At 40.4% G+C, this 17,011-nt stretch overlaps 2 protein-coding genes across 5 annotated transcripts in view; one reads left to right on the top strand and one right to left on the bottom strand.

Moving 5' to 3' along the window:
• The window catches only part of LOC118324253, a 4,692-nt gene extending 557 nt beyond the window's left edge, over positions 1-4,135 (top strand). For 2 of the 4 annotated variants that reach the window (XM_035656484.1, XM_035656482.1), the window contains exons 2-4: positions 1,465-1,520; positions 1,659-1,827; positions 2,811-4,135. In XM_035656484.1, coding sequence (XP_035512377.1) covers positions 1,465-1,520; positions 1,659-1,827; positions 2,811-3,169 — 584 coding nt within the window. In that variant the 3' untranslated portion in view covers positions 3,170-4,135. Of the gene's footprint in view, positions 1-1,464; positions 1,521-1,646; positions 1,828-2,810 lie in introns of all 4 variants that reach the window. The other 2 variants (XM_035656483.1, XM_035656481.1) reach the window with 1 other exon arrangement.
• A 3,038-nt stretch (positions 4,136-7,173) lies between these two features.
• Positions 7,174-17,011, bottom strand: part of celsr3 (cadherin, EGF LAG seven-pass G-type receptor 3) — a 98,261-nt gene continuing 88,423 nt past the window's right edge. The window contains exons 33-38 of the mRNA XM_035656477.1: positions 15,526-15,623; positions 14,890-14,981; positions 14,393-14,566; positions 12,295-12,489; positions 9,824-10,877; positions 7,174-9,257 (exon numbers count right to left, since the gene is read on the bottom strand). Coding sequence (XP_035512370.1) covers positions 9,230-9,257; positions 9,824-10,877; positions 12,295-12,489; positions 14,393-14,566; positions 14,890-14,981; positions 15,526-15,623 — 1,641 coding nt within the window. The 3' untranslated portion in view covers positions 7,174-9,229. The remainder of the gene's footprint in view (positions 9,258-9,823; positions 10,878-12,294; positions 12,490-14,392; positions 14,567-14,889; positions 14,982-15,525; positions 15,624-17,011) is intronic.

Raw genomic sequence — 17,011 nt, 5'->3', positions numbered from 1 at the left:
GCATGTTTTAGATTTTCGCATGACAACAGCGATGTGTTAAATGTGGAGTGTGATATATGTTTAATAGTATTCATTTACAGTCTTTTATATTTCATGGTCGTACTATTAGAGCTTTTAAACACCAGATGCAGTGGAGATGAGGAGCAGATGTAGATGAACATCTTAAACTCTGGCTCATGATTGGCAGTCACGATGATGACTTTAAATACCATTTTTAACCTTAAAATACAATAATATAGATAGATAGATATACTTAGTTGATCCCAAGCTGGGAAATTGCAGTGCTTAGCAGCAGCAATTACACACAGTAACAACAGTAACAACACAATATTCTCACTAACAATGATGTAATTATAGTGTGTTTAACAGCATTTCAATACAATCATTAATGGATTCGTTATTGTATTGTAACATATTAAGGTATTATTTAATCAAAACGCTTGTTAAAATAGCATGGCAGCCACCCATTCATATGTATGTGTAAATATTGTGCCCTTTTCAACTTTTTAAGATACAAATTCATGTGTGCTTTTGCTATTTGGTCAATTCTACCAAATCTTTTATTTAATAACATTTGAGTATGTTGCTGAGAACTAACCCTGAGCTTGATTCGCTCAGTTCATTACAAATCACACAAATAAATTCTCACCTCTAGCCAAGCAGATAGTTTTGTTTTTATTTGTTTGGTTTGAGATATCTGCCTCCACTTCAGTATAATAAAGGTGTTCGAGTGTTTCCAGAATCTCGTGACTGCCAGAACTTTTGAGATTTTCCAAATTCTACCATCCCATTATTATCTGAATTTGTTTCGTATTATAGTCCCATACATGTTTTTTGGGTGGTTTAATGTTTGTGAAGTACATTCAGAGTGTTGAGCAGCTAAATTAGTGTTCGTTCTTTTTTTATTGGCCCCTTTACAGCAGTGAGATCAGAATCAGCTTTAAAACCGCAGCGCTGGAATTTTGTTTAGGGATTTAGTAATTCTGCTCAAGGACACTTTAGCTGGGTGTACACTTGCTGCCATGACAACTGGAACACAAATCCTCCATTTAAAAGACTTCTCACCTTATTATCCGGCTGCACCAAAGCATGCTCGGTGTGTCAAACAGTTAAACTTGAATTCAGCCTTGAAACTGAATACTGAAAACTTGAATAATCCCTGAATTTAATGTTTACATGTTAAATTGTCGTTCCAAACCTCAACCTGAAACCACTTTACTGACATTAAATTTGAGGCTGACTTTATGGACTTTTTCACTATTTAAGTGTAGATTTACATCCCAGAATAGATTAACGTCCATTTGCAGTAACAGGAACTATGTTTGATTTATGGTTCAGTGTTTTGGTGTGATGTGGCTGTTGTACCTACTTCCAGCAGAGGGAGGCGCTCTCTGCTTATTTACCTGAAAATCATTTACTTGCTGTCCCTCTCTGACCTGCTGCCTGTCCTTTTTGTCTTATTAGCAGGAAATTTGATGATGATAAATTCCGCCGGGCTGATGAATGGAAGTGTGAATCAGGTAAATATTCAAAAGTGATTATATATAATTTTATTGTAGAGGCAGCTATGATTCATTGACTTATTCACACAAGAAATTACAGGTGTTCCGCCAGCGTGAAGTAATCGTTTAAAACATACTTTAAAGTCTCCGTCTCAGATTGAGGAAACCAAGGAGCAAGTGGCCATCTGCCTCCAGCGTGAAGCCCTGGACAGAATAACAGGCAGCGACTGGTCAGATCTGCACCACAGCCCCACTACAAACTCCACCTCCCACAATGCAGAGCTGCAGGATGTGACATTTCCTGCTGCCTTCTTCACCGCACCAGGTACCCACAGATAAAGCTCTGCCAGCTGCCACAGTATTTGTTGCCTAGAGATACTCGTTCAATAAACTAAAGCTTTGAATGGATACGTTTACGTTGAACTGTGATATTCCAGTATTAAGTCAAGATAGCACTTTTAATTTAGAAACTGTCCTGTAAAACAGTACTGAATGAAGAGCCAATAATTGATTAAATGATTAAATAAACCTTTTGTAATAAATAAACCTTCTATTTCTAGTCTATTTCTGTAACTTTGTGGTTACACTTTTTAAAACATTATTAAACAAATGTCCATTCCTCATCCTGATATTTAGATACTAGTCGCTTCCAGTGCTGCCTTTGTTTTGTGAATGAAGCATGAATGAAGTTTTAGCAGCTGCCAGGTCTGTGTTTAACCAATCAGCAATGCTCAGCCCTGCAGACTCCTCCTCTAGAACTTCCTGAAACACTGGAAATACTACCCACGAACTATCGTATAGGAACTACATTTAATCGTCTGTTCCTCAAAGGTTTTTGAGATCTCCTGTGTAAGTTCTTGCGGTGTAAACACCTTATATGATACCGGTGGTGGAAAGATATAGTCCAAGCAGGGGATGTAACGTGTCTAGTGGTAATGTTGGAGGGCTGAATACATTTATAAATGGATGTCTGGTTCAACTCCAAAGAACTCCGCTAATCTCTGTAGTATTTGTAAAATGAATGATGCAAGTAGGGGAAACATCCATCCAGATCACCAGTGATCACTGAATCGTCTCAGGGATGGAAATCATATGAATCGTAATCCTCATAGTTTCCGGATTTCAAACCAGTTCAGTGGGATTTGCAGGGTCGCACCAAAATGTACGAGCAGCTGAAACTGGATGTAATTTTACATTTTGCTCTCTAGTGAGGAATGTATCAGGAAAACGTTTAGCACACAAAAACATACAAAAACACATTTAGCAATAGATATTGGACCAATGCATTTTGTAACTCTGACCTCGCAGGCACCTCCAGGCTCATCAGCCAGCGTCTCCACCCGCCGGGCAGCCCGGCGGAGGAAGCGACCAGGCTCTCGAACCAGCAGGACTCCGCCGACCTGTCGAGACTGGAGCACCAGCAGAGGACAGAAGCTCTGGAGCAACAGCAGCAGATGAAGATCCTGGAGTGGGAGAACAGGATGAAGGTACTGGCGTGGGAGCAGGAGCTGGTGAGGGAGAAGAGGAGAGCAGCCCGGCAGAAGGAGAAGGCCTTCAGGATGAAGAAGACTTACTACAAAGCCAAGTTAAAGAAGATGGGCGAGGACGTGCCGCCATCTTCCCCCAGCAGCAGTGAAGAGGAGAAAACGTCTGATCCGACAGGATGAACTGTTTTAATAGTTTTATTCTTATCAGTGCTTATTTCATTCTTGCCTTTACTTGTCTATATGCTATGGAACTGTTACTATTTTTATACATTGATCTGTACTTTAATGCAGACGAAGGATTGTCAGTTGCTTTAAATCAACTGTCCTTCCACAAAGTATGTTGAGTACAACACTTAATTTAAAGGTCAACACAAGTGAAAGCGGTGGTGCTAACAGACCTATAAAAGTACAGGGAAATACTATGAAACATAAATATTTTGCACAGTTTGTAGAAACTGAACTGTGTAAAAAGGTTGAGATCAAAATCACAATTATTCTGTTTTGTCTTATCTGTCAATTAATCACAATGTGGCTTCAGTATTCAAAATGAAATGATCTTCATTGGTGTTTAAGGCAGTGCTGTAGTCAAGACCACCTTTGTCGAGTCCAAGAGCAGGGCTAGTCGAGGTTTGAGTCCAAGTCAAGACAGAAAAGAAAGAATGCTTTTGCCATTGCCAATAAGATGAGTTTTGGCAGCCAGGCATGTGATTGCAATGGACATTGATTGGCAACCATGGTTACCAGGCAGCCAATGTTAAAGCCTGTTTTAAATGGATTTTGAATTAAACCGATTTTCTCAGATCAAGTGCGCTTCATCAATGGTTTTGTTTTGAAGGAGGAAAAAAAAAAACAGTGAGACAAGTCAGAGGGCAAATACCAACGAGCACCAGACAAGTCCGAGACAATAGAAAAAATGTCTCGAGTCCAAAGTACCGCAGCATACAGCGAAATAAGAACATTATTTTAAAGAAAGTACTAAGATTATATCTGATCACTACAGATGTAGAAATGAAATGACATTCCTAAATGGACAATCTTTTAACATGATTGTACGTGCAAAGCTTCTTTTGTGCTGCATGTTAACACGAGTATGTATGCTTAAACACTTTTCATTTGCTTTGTAAATAAATGTACATTTGCTACAAACTTGGAGCCTCTGCTCTTCTAGGAACACTTTTCACAAGATTTTGGAAACAGGCTGCAGGGATTTGATCCCTCTCAGCCACAGGAGCTTCAGTGAGGTTGAGCACTGGTTATGTTGGGCGATAAGTCCGAAGGTGTTGGATGGGGTTGAGGTCGGGGCTCTGTGCAAGTTTCTCCACACCAAACTGGGAAAACCATTCCTTCACTGGCCTGAATCTTCATGTGGAAACAGGAAGAGGTTTTCCCTAAACTTTAGCCACAAAATATGAAGCACACTGTTGTCTTAAATATCGTTGTTTGTTATAGCATTAGCATTTTCCAATAATGGAGCTAAGGGTCCTAGCTCAAACATGAAAGCAGCCCCAAACTAAAAACAAACAAATAATGAGTCAGTGTCCCCATACTCTTGGTCAAATAGTAAATTAAACAGACATCATGAAATTACTGAATAATACAAATCACAGCCTTCACAGTCAGCAGATTGAACCCCAGTTTAATACAGAGATTTTGTAGTAAAATATTAGGTGCTCTCCACCATCATCAAAACACCAAATGAAAGTTTTGGAAGAATGATGTTCCTTATTATCCTTTAAATAAACCATAGCTTATTGAGACACGTTGTATTCTTTGAATGAATAGTTTGACATTTTAGGAAATACGCTTCCTCACTTTTTTGCTGAGAATTACATGAGAAAGTTGATAATGCTCTCTTGTGTGAAGCATGTGTAAAGTGAGGGGAAAAACATAGTCTGATTCTCTCCAAAGCTCAAACATACATCCACCAGAACCTAGAACTTGCTAATTAATACCGTATATAATTTTTGTTAAATCTGTTAAAAAAAACAAATGTAAAATCGACAATTTGTGGTTTTAAGGTGAGTTAATTCAATTATTTTTCTATATTCAGAACAACACGTTAATTTCTGTAAATGTGTCAGTGCCATCTGGCTGCTATGTTAGTGTAGTTAGTTACTGTTAGTTACTGTTACTGTTAGGCATATTTCTGAACTTTGGACAGAGCCAGCCTAGCTGTTACACCTGCTTTCAGCTGTTACACTAAGATAAGCTAAGCACCTCCTAGTTCCATATCCAAACTCACAGCAGAGGCGTGGTATTGATCTTAAAATAAGATGTTCCTTTATTGATCCACCACTGGAGAAATTCAAGATCTTCTCATCTAACTGTGCACATCATGTCTCATGGACCTGCAACTGAGACATGCAATTAAACATTAAACAGCAACACTGATCAGTTTTTGTTTCAGCCCCTGCAGATTTCAAATATAAGGTTTATTCATGACTGTGTCTCAGCGGGCTGCTCCTGTCTTGAGCTGACTGTTTTTTTTTGCTGAGAATCAAGGTGGCAGCTAAACATCTCTGAAGTCTCTGGATGTGACAGAATACTTTGAAAGTCAAAACAAGTCAGAGAGAGAGTACCTTCCAGAAAAACGTGTCTCTGTCAGGATGTTTCCTCTGCTTGGGTTTCCTGAAAATGTCTGTATTCATGAATATGAAACAGCAAACCTTGTTCTGTCAGACACACACAGAATAAATATAAACACAGCCATGTAGGAATAAGTCATTTTTTAATGTCCAACATTTCTCTTGTTTCCGCGGTAACAGGGGAACAGCTGTTTCCATGCCGCCATCCCCTTGCCGACGGCGGGATAGAAGGCATCCCTTAATGAACACACAAATCTAACAAACACAATCTCCCATCCCTCCTCCTCCTCCTCCTCTACTCGACTATCTCACTCTGTTTGCTTCCTTCTGTCACTTCCTCCCATTTCTTTCTTTTTTTCTGAGCACATCACAACGTTTTAGTCTCAGCCCAGTCTTTTTGTCTCCCCTCACTTGTGTGGCTTCATTGAACCAGATTAACCTGAGGCTGGAGTTTTCTGTCATTTCGCCATTGCTGACAGCAGAATTGTGTGTAAAAGCAGATACAAAACCAGTTAATGGTCTGGTTTTGTGCTTGAGAAGCCTTGGATCTATAACAGTGAACAGGGAGGAAAAAAAGCTTAGATTTGGGACATGCCGGCACTATTTACACCCAGTATTCAACTTTTAGTTTGAATATGTTCAGATATGTTGACATTCTGTCTGGAGAGGGTGGATGCACCTATATAGGATTGACTTTTAACTTTGTTTTGTCAAATCTTCTAAGATTTTACCTCCATAATTTGACAATGAAGTCTTTAAATTGCTGAAAAGCGTTCTCACTACATTGTAATCCTAGGTGTAAATAGAGACATTGATATCTTCACACTCCCCTCTTTTCTTTTCCTCTTTCTGTGACATTGTTGCAGTGACAGACTCAGATCATAAGAAACACTACATGTGGAAAAAAGGAACATTTGGACCAAAAACAACCTCTCATACAAAAACATAAATAATCAATACAATGTCAATAAATTATCAATAAATAAAATAAATCTCATGTCTGTACAAGTTAAAGGTACTGTCAGTTGATGATAACATACAGATCTGTGAACACAAATAATAATAAATAGAGAAAATGGATGAAAAGAGTGACAAGGAATCAAAGTCAGATTTTTTTTATGTGTGTTTGCTTTAACAGACGAGTGGGCAGCGTTTCCCTGCAGGAGCATTTTTTTGGCAATATTACTGTCACAAATAGGTTCCCTTGTCACGTCCCAGAGACATGGGAATGACTGAGCAGCAGCCAGAGCAGGGAGATTTGCATTTGTGAGGTGTGTGAGATGTGTTTATTTCCACTATCCACATTTCCATCTGTTTCTCCGTGGGTTTTTCCTTCCTCTCTGCGATGAGCAACGTCCAATTTGTTCTTCTCTCAACCTTGTCTGTTTTCGTAACTCATGATTTATTCTAATGCTCATTGTGCTCTATTTTAGCATTCTTGTTTTTTTTTTTATCCACTTCCTCTCTTGCTGTGTTGCTGTGCTAATGTTATTTAACATTTTTGGACTGTCACGAAGCTCTCTGCTCGAGGACACGCAGACGACACATTTTGGCCAAGCAGAAACCCCATTTTCTACAATCGCTTAATCCGCCTGACGGTTGGTGGAGACTGCCTGCTTGTCTCCATTGCTTACAAATGCCTGCGTCTTGTTACCTTAAGGCCTGAACACAGCTGAGAGAAACGAGCTGAAGCTGATGGAAAGACCTGCATCTCAAAACCACTTAGAGGCTTTTAGTGCTGACACAACTGACATCCTCAGCAAACTGGTACGGTGCTGCAGAAGCTACGCTGTATCTTTCAAGAGACTTTATCTCTGCACAGCGATGAGGACAAATCTGTATTCATGTGTTTTGGTGTGAACTTCCTCATCAGTGACAGCTCATAAGCAAAGTCAGGACTTGACAGATTTAGAGCCAGTGTCTATTTTCTGTGAAATTCCTCATATATGAAGGGTATTCTTTAGTAATTTCCCAGCTACTATGTTCAGCCCAGCAAGTAAAAGCATCTGGCATGGGATTAATGTGCTACAAACAGGAGTTAATATATTCAGGTAGATACCATTCTGGATATGTACTGCAGGTCTGCTTTCAGGTCTCCAAACAAATATCTGAGCACACTAAGACGTGACTCGTAATACCTACCCACTGATCCGCTCTCCTCCTACGTGCCAAATCAAAATCCAGTTTGCTTATACAGTATGCAGCTAAATAAAATACCAACCACAGTGTTATTTTTGTTATGTTGTAGCGTAGATCTATGGCCTCAATATTAAAAACATGTTTTCACTTTAGACTTGTTTCCATGGCACAATTATATGAAAACAAATCACAATTAAAACAAAACTGTGTATTACATCTACAGCGTTCACACCCTGCACAAGTCATTTTCATCACGGTAAACATTGATGTATCGTACTAATCTGAAGCAGTTGTCCCTTTGGCTTGGATTTGAACAGAACTTCTGCATGAGAAGCTTTTATAATGAGTCTTCTGGATGCTGCCGGAGAGATTCGGCTGCTCCCGTGGCGTCTCTTGAGGCAGGTTGAGTCGTGGTGCATCAAAGTGCAAGATGCCTTGAGGGGCTTTAAATGGTTGTTACATGATACAGCCTCCTGCAGAGAGAGGCAGACAGACATCTACCCTCACCCACCAGGTCTCCAGAACACTAAAGATATGGTCTTGTAATATCAATCGACTGATATGGTCTGGGTCAGACAGCACCAGGCACAGAAATACACAGACAGATGACAAGGTCACATTCATATACAGTGGATCACAAAACAGCACAATCTCCTGAAAGAGCTGATACTTGGACACTGGTGACTAAGCTTTAATTGTTGAACTCTGAACCCTCATGTGGTGTTTTAGCTTAACGTTGGCCATCTTTCTCTGCACAATCATCTTGTTCCATCAAATCTCTTCTCTATAATAATCCCTTCTTCTATTTACAATCACTTCTCGCTACTTTGATATTTTCCCTTCAGCCACATGTCGTAGTTTCAATAATCTCATCAGATACTATTGCCGGACCCCTGTCGCTATACACATAGTTGATGAAGAAAAGTTTTTTTAGGAAAACTGTTTTCAGGGAGAAATTTTGGGGGTTGTTTTTTCTTTCTAGGGGAAATTCTCTCCCTCAGCAACGAACAAGACTGCACTCGCATCAACCTCACTCACAGCCTCACACGGACACAATCATTTAAAAAAAAAGAAAACATCACAAGAGACTTCTTCTTCATCTCCAATGAAAAAGATACAAAATGTATAAAAATGTTATTTACAGTCTTTTCTTTTTTTTTCTTTTAGACGGATCTTGTCTGCATCAAGATGACTTTTGCCTTTGAAATCTGAGGAGTTTGTGTTTGTCTTCAACAGTTTTTAGGTAGTAGAGGTGGTTGACTCATCGTCCAAAGAAATGTCACAGATCATTGTAGGCGGTGGGACTTAATTTATACAGTACAAACCGCCCACAAACATCCTCTTTTGTCCTCTCTGTATTACTTTCTCTCCAACTCTGTCTCCTCTGTCTCAAGTTTGTTTCTAGTCCTCCAATGTCCCAGGGTGTCTCACTGGTTCAGGGCCATTCATGACCTTTGAACTTGTCCCTGGTGTTCCAAGCACTATCGCAATGCATAAAGGGATATGGAGGCTGTCATCAAGACTGTCCTTCACTTCTGTTGGCTCTGAGGTAAAGGAAAGGGAGATAAGTCATCAGTAGTTGAATACAGCAAGTTCTCCACAGATTGGATATTCACTTAGACATGAAAATGATATAAATATATGAATGAAATATAAGATAAGATAAGATAAGATAAGATATTCCTTTATTTGTCCCACAATAGGGAATATAAATATATGAAATGAGCTGTTAGAGGTAGAAAGACAAAGAGAGAAGAAGAAGATAGAATTGTGAAACAGAATAAAATAGACTAAGACACGAGGGACTAGAAGTTAAAGAAGTTGAAAAGTATGAAGTGGAACTGAGGGAGATGAGTAAGATGAGCATGGTTGAGATAAAAAAAGATGGAAAAGGAACAATAAGAGAGGTAAGGCAAAGAGTTGAAGAGTGGACATGATCCCTACGGAGCTGCTGAGGAAGGAAAAAGAGAGGAGGAAATAGGAGTAGATGCAGGAATGTGAAAGTCAAAGAGGATGTTTACAGAGGATTAAAGTGCAACATAATCAGGAGAACAAGAAGATGGAAGGAGAGGGTCATTCGAGGCAGATTTATTCACACAGAAGGACTTACTCTGAGTCAGGGGAGACTTCAGATATGCTATGGGAGGTGGCAGACTGAGGCGGGGAGGGGGAGGGTCCGTGGGCAGAGCCATTAGGCCCAGGGTTAGATGCAGCGGGGGGAGGAGTGAGGACGGAGGAACTGAAGGATGCCAGGATGGAGGACAGAATATCCAGATGTTCACTGGATGGTTGTCGACCCAGAGGGTTTGGATTTGAACTTGCGACCTGGGGGACAGTCTGACCGGGGTACCTACATGGAGGTGCAGAATCCAGTCGTCCCCTGACGTGAGCTGAAGCAGGGTGCTGCTCTTGCTGGGGTTCCTCGGAGATTGGGGGAGGAGGGGAGGAGGAGGGAGGCTGGTCTGGGTGCGAGGGCTGCCGGGGAGGCAGTGTGCGGAGCCACTCCCGACACGGCTGAGCCTGGGCTCCGACTCCGTTGGTATCAAGCTGCTCTCTCGACCTACTGCTCATCAGTGCCCCCCCCAGATGCTCCCGGGATGAGGCCTGCCGTCGAGTAAGCGTGTTCAGCTGCGACCTTGATCCACTGAGGTATCCCTCCATTCCACCTCCATTTCCACTCAAGTCTTCCCTCGAAGCGTGGACACTTCCTGTGTGGTGGTTGTCCAGTCTGTCCCTGGATCCTGTCAAGTTCTCCCTGGAGGATGAGACTCGCTGAGACTCCAGCCCCAAGGCTCCTAGCCCTGCTCCCTGCCCCAGCTCTCTCCTCCTGGGTAAGAGATCTAGGTTGTCCCTACAACTACGCGAGACCAGCCGGTCCCTTGATCCCCCAATCGTCTGCCTCCCTAGTGGATCCCTGGACAGCTGCCTCCGGGCCAGCGAGTCCAGGTGCTCCCTGGAGGAGTAGCGGGAAGCTGGTTGGGAAAGAGAGCCGGAACCTCCACTGGCGCCAGCCGTTGCAGAGTACATACGACCGTAGGAGGCCGCAGGAACGCCCCGGTGGCCCAAAGTAGAGGTTCGGTACCAGTTGAGCTCACTGGGGACCCGGCCCATGCTGGAAAGACCCTGGAGTGCTGGGGGACAGCCAAGACGATTCTTCAGGATACCTGGGAGGAGAGAATAAGAAGAAAGTTAAAGAAGGATTGAGGCACCAGGAGAGTAAGAAGTGGATACAGGGGTTGAAGGTGACGGGGGGGAAAGCTGTAAGCAGAACAAGTGTGATGGTGGAAGAGGGGGATGAGAAGAAAAGGAAGTTAGGGATAGAGAAGTGTTCTGAACTAACTAATGACGTATTTAGGTCTACGCTCACGGTTAACTTTTTATAAATCAAAATACCATCTGAGTAATCTCGAAATCTTGAGGGAGACTTCAAAATGAGTCATGAAACTAAAATACATCAGTTTCTTGCTTTCAGCCATTTTATATATGTGTGTGTGTGTGTGTGTGTGTGTGTAAATGTGTTGTGTGTTTTAATACTTTCCTTAAAATGTCATCCATGCTTCCAGGCAACATGACTGATTTCAAACTTTGCCTGCATTTCTTCACTCACTCACTCTCAGTGTGTCTTTGCATATGTGTGTGCCTCTGTGTGTATGTGCACACTTGCCAATTTTATATGTATGTATTCTGAGTATAGAACATATTGCACATATAAAAGTGTCACCCATGCTTTTAGGGCCAGATTTAGACCTTGACTGAAGCAGTACACTGTGTTGTTCAAGTCATTTTTTATGCATAGGGGCCACTCAGCTGCAGTTTTATGTGGCGGTACACAAAGTCCTGCGTGATATGCACATGTGATAAAGAATTAAAACAAAAATGATAGATAAGATATAATTATTTTGGGGGACATCCTTACAAGAGAGGGCAATGCTAGTTCACAGTGAGGGTGTATTGAAATAATTAAAATGCATAACAGACGAACTGCATGTTCAGCAGATAAAGACTTAGATACTGAGCTGTCTTTTAAATGATGCTTTGCTGATTCAACTCCACAGCTAACATCTCCTTTCTTGCTCTTGGCAAAATGCCCCACTTTCCTTCTGATGACTGGTAAGACAGGATGTCTGGAGATTTTTATTAAACAGTATAATGAAGAAGATAATATACTTAGAATAGAATACAGGCCAGACACTGACCCGAAGAGGCACAGCCAAAAAACTATAAAAACTGCAAATTACACTTGATTTTTGCCCTCCAAAGCTGCAAATGTAACATAGCAACAGTAAAGAAAGAAGAACAAAAGCACACATTTCTTATAGGTACATATCTGTTAATTAATCTGTTAACTACATTGTTAATGAACATTATTTTTGTATGTTTGTTACCTCATTTTTTAAAGGTATGCTTCATAATCAGTTTCCATGTGCCATTGTCTCTATAACATCTAAAAAATATTGATGAATTATAATTTGGGTAAGAACAGAACAAAGATAACAATAGTATTAAAAGCAAATCCAAAATGTCAGTGTGCCCTTAGATTGTGTGTTTTAGTGGATGTGTCTGTTTTTGTGTTTTTCTTACCCTTGCGGTGCCTGTGTGGCTGGGTGAGGCCGTTCTCGTCCCCACTGGTCAGCGCTGCATCAGGCTGGTTGTTGTTAGCAGCGTCCTTGCTGTAATCTGCCCCCAGGGGGCGCTCTGATCCCCACTTCTGCAGGGTGTGTGTGTCACACTCCTCCAAAGCTGGCCAGTATGACAGAAGGTCATTGCCATCCAGATCTGTCACACACAAAAAGAATAAAAATTCATGATGTGAAATCTGCTGTGGGAAACATGTTCAGCAAAAAAGCTCATTAAGTAAAAAGGAGACATTTCGGGAAAGTGGACAATAATCACTATTATTCCTGTCACACTAATGTATTTATGATTTGTATGTATTATTAAAGCCAGTAAACACCAGTTTCGCAAAGCCGCTGATATGTTCTTATGCCTCATATTCATCTTTTTAATTTGACATCAAGCATTATGCTACATTTTTTTCCGCATGTGCATCCTAACAAACACAAAACAGATGTCTGTATCATATAGCAGGTGTCAGGAGACAAATAGCATATGTTCATTATGAAATGACAACCAAGACAAATTAAAAGTGTCATATTAGTATCACAAATGGTAAAAAATCATGGTTTTAACATGTAAAACACACACTGTTCCATGAAAAAGTACACATCTTCTCCCACAAATGGTGGAGTTCCCCAACTATAGATTCCTTCCATTATCAGTTAATCTGTCAATATTTTTTTTAAATAATCTTTAAAAAAAAAGTCAAAAAATAGTGAATCTTAAAATATCTGAGCCCAACGTGACGTCTTCACATTGCTTGTTTTCTCAGATCAACTATGAGATTCACTTTACAATAATGATGATGATGCTTGGAGTTTTTTCTTGATAAATGACTTGGCGATTAATCGATTATCAAAATTATTGCAGATTAATTTCTGTCCATCAAGAAATTAAATAATCATTATTCATTACAACTATAACATACAAGCACTTACTTTGACAACCACATATTGTTCTAAACGTTAAGAGTTCAGCACGCCTTTTTTTTACCGGTTTAACATGGTTTTAAACAATGCAGCAACAAAAAAAACAAAAAAAGTATTTTTCAGCTGTCCACTTAACACTTAACACTTAACACTCGGTTATGCACAGTCCTCTAACACTGCCCAGTCGATGGCTCTCCTGAATAGATTAGGGGATTATGCTTTGTCACAACGAATATGCCATCATCTTCAAACTGTGACCTTTCAGTAAAAAGCCCACATCCCTCAGCACTGCTCTGGCCCTTCTGTTTGACTGCATTGATGAATTGATTGGACTGTACTGGCCATCTGGATCCTGTCCTCCTTTATTCAACTGAAAGCTCTGGACCATGCTTTACCCCAAATAGAGTTCATGTGATCCAGATGGGTTATTAAGCTAAGAATTGATTACTTACATTGATTTATAGATTTGCACATGTCTGGCCTTTTCTCATTGTGAAACCTTTCACAGAACATTGTATATGCATGACATTTGTAATACATACCTTGTGCATAAACTCATATATTATGCATGACATCTTTTCATGTGTATCAGAAGAAAGAAGATATTGATTAATGACTACTGGCACTGACATTTTCTCTTGTATGTTTCTACATATCTGAAGACCTTTTCTACAGCAGGGACCTAAACTGTACGACTCGTTGATGAGAAGGGGCTTTCCGTCTCATACACCAAAGACATGCAGGTAAGGTTAACTGACTCTTAATGGCCTGAAGGTGTATAAATTAATGTTTGTCCAAATGTGTTGTCCTCTTAATAGACTGGTGACGTGTGCAGGGTGTATTCTTCCTTTCACCCAATGTGAGATAGGATAGGCTCTAGTGCTTTGAGCTAACATGTGAGTGCCTTTATCCATCAAATGCTGAAGTGTGCTTGAGCAAGACACTTAACCATTACTTTTTAACCTTGCAAAGAAATGCCTTAAAAAGCAAAAACAAACTTTCATTTGGACCTAATTTTATTTAAAATTCTAACATACCTTCAAACAAAACGTGTGCTCTGCCTGTATTTTCACCAATAAAAAAAAGCAAAACAGGAGAAAATGTGTAGGTAAATCACTAAGGTTCTCATCTACCTTTGGTGCCATTGTGGGTGGGTTCGGTGAGCAGGCGCTCGCTGTGATTGGAGCGCTTGAATCGCCGCTGGATGCGCCCACGTAGCCGGACATTGTCCTCGCTCTCAGAGGAAGGGATGGAAAGACTGCGCTCCTCCTCCATGGAGAGGTCTGAGTCCGAATCAGAGTCCTCACCTGGGAGTAGAGAGGGAGAAGAAGGAAAGAGAGGCAAACATAGAAAGAAAGAGGCAGAAAGGCAATAAATGAGAAGAGAGAAGGAGAAAAAGAAAAAGTGTATAAGGGAAAGAAAGAAATGATTGATGAGTTGTTATTCTTCCTTGTTGGTATGTGAGCTTAATCTTCAATGTAACCCATTTGGACAGAGAAAGTAAAGGAAAATAGAGTTCCTGGGGTGAAGAAATGGGCAATGTGTCACTAGAGCTCGTTAAAAATGTGTGATTGTGTTTTTGACCATGGTCATGTTTGTGTACTTGGTTTGTTTGTCTCTGTGTGTTTACCTCCGTCTCTGTGGAACATGGCTACATCCAGGTCTGTCGCTCCAGTGTGGACGATGTTTTGTTCCAGAGTCTGACGAGCCAAAAGATTTTCTCTAACAAGGACAGAGGAGAGAAGTGATTATACACACACACACATACAATATACTGTGTATGTGTGCAAGTTAAAAATAGATAGAGAGACACACACACACACATACATATATATAGTATGTACAGTATGGTATATGCACAGATACACACAAACACACACATACGCACAAAGACAGACAAGACAATCACTGAGCCATAAAGACACCAACGGCCACTCTCAGAGTACATTAGTGTTGCTCTACATACAGTACAGTACATTGTTCCATCCAATACTCTTCATCTTTACCCCACTGACCCACAAAATACACGACAGGTTTTTATTGGCGAAGGAGTTTCCTCCCTGAAGCAACTTCAAATCACAGTCACAGAGAATCAATCAAACCTGACAGATTCCTATTTTAAGGATAATTTATTATTTATTTTTTTCATTTATTTATTTTGTGGAAGTTACTATCCAAACTGATTTCTAGTTTGCTGATAAAAGTTGTAATGTGTGTATACATTGTGTGTGTATGTGTCTGTTTGAACGTTTGTGTGTGTATGTACCTGGCAGAGCTGACAGAGGAGATGGTGGAAGTTCCCAGGGTAATGCGGTGCAGCCCGCTCTGCTCCAACAGAGATGCATTGTGATAGGGGTTCTGAGCCTGAAAACACACACACACACACACACACACACACACAAATGTTGACAGTGAGGTTAAATTCAGAGAAATAAGAAGCATTAACATTATTCAGATAATATAACACCAAACCTTAGACTTAAGGGTAGAGCACATAGCCCTTTATCTTTTTTTAATGAAAAATACATTTCCTCCTTGATGATGCTTTTGGAACATAAAAAAATACATTAAATCGGTTTTACATGCACAGACACTGTACCAAGAGTCAAAATCCAACCCTCATTATGGATTTAACTTGTGCTTCTCTGTTACATTATATATTTTTGCATTCATCATAAGATAATGAGTACTTAAAATGTCCAAATTGTCATTTTAACAAAGACATTTTGTTATCATATAAAAACTACAACCCCCATATTTCACTATGGCTTCCCAAGACTCATGGGACAAAAGAATGAGAACGAGAATGCTAGGCTAGTGGAGCAGAAGCTAGCCTAGAAATGGCACACATCTTAAGTCATACATAAAATATTATACAGTATGAGTCAGATAGGCAAAAGTATGCGTTCATTTGTACATACAGTCCATCTGAGGTAAAAACATCATAGTGTGTGACTAATAATAGTTTCTGTCAGGCAATCATTTTTCTGCAGATGCCTCAGTGATGGACAGGAAGAGCTTTGGAGGAAATGGGGGTTAAAAGGGTGGAATGAATTACGTATAAACTCACATTCACACACATCTACATGCATGTAACACAAATGTCTCATGCACACACACATCCAGGCTACATATGAAGTTCACTTGATAGAGGAGGAGATTAAAGGTGGATGTTGGACACACACACACACACACACACACTGGCACTAGCACAGAGGAGAGATAATGAGTGTGTTTAAAAGAGAGGCTAAAGAAAACTAGGGTTTGAGTGCAGTGAGCTATGAACTGATAAACACACATACAAGATAGAAGAGAGAGTGATGGAAATATATGAAGGCAGGACAGGGTTATACAAACACACACACACACACACACACTCTAAATAGGCACTGCACATTGCTTTTGTAAGTTCCCCTGGTCAGTATATTGTTTTATCTGGGTCAGAGACAAACCCTGAGGGGAGAAGGAGAGGAGAGGAGGACAGGAGAGATGGATAGATGGATGGAGGGAAGGAGGAATGGAGGGCAGGAGGGCTTTTGTGTCTATTAATGGACAGTGAGAATGTGCATCGAGGAAAGGGAATATCTTAGAACAAAATAAAACCTACAGCAAGACATCAGGGTCTTAGATTCACCCTGCAAATTATTATTGTGCATTAATGCCTACATTATGATATTATAACTTATGTAAAATATTTTTTAATCAGTACTTTTGCATGTTTGCTGCCAATGATTCCATAGTAATATCAATTC

The sequence above is a fragment of the Morone saxatilis genome, unplaced genomic scaffold (genome assembly GCF_004916995.1).
Source record: "Morone saxatilis isolate NCDOM2014 unplaced genomic scaffold, NCSU_SB_2.0 Contig15, whole genome shotgun sequence".
Taxonomy (NCBI): domain Eukaryota; kingdom Metazoa; phylum Chordata; class Actinopteri; family Moronidae; genus Morone; species Morone saxatilis.
Note: the sequence above shows the minus strand (reverse complement) of the source record. Positions and strands in the feature narration are given on the sequence as shown.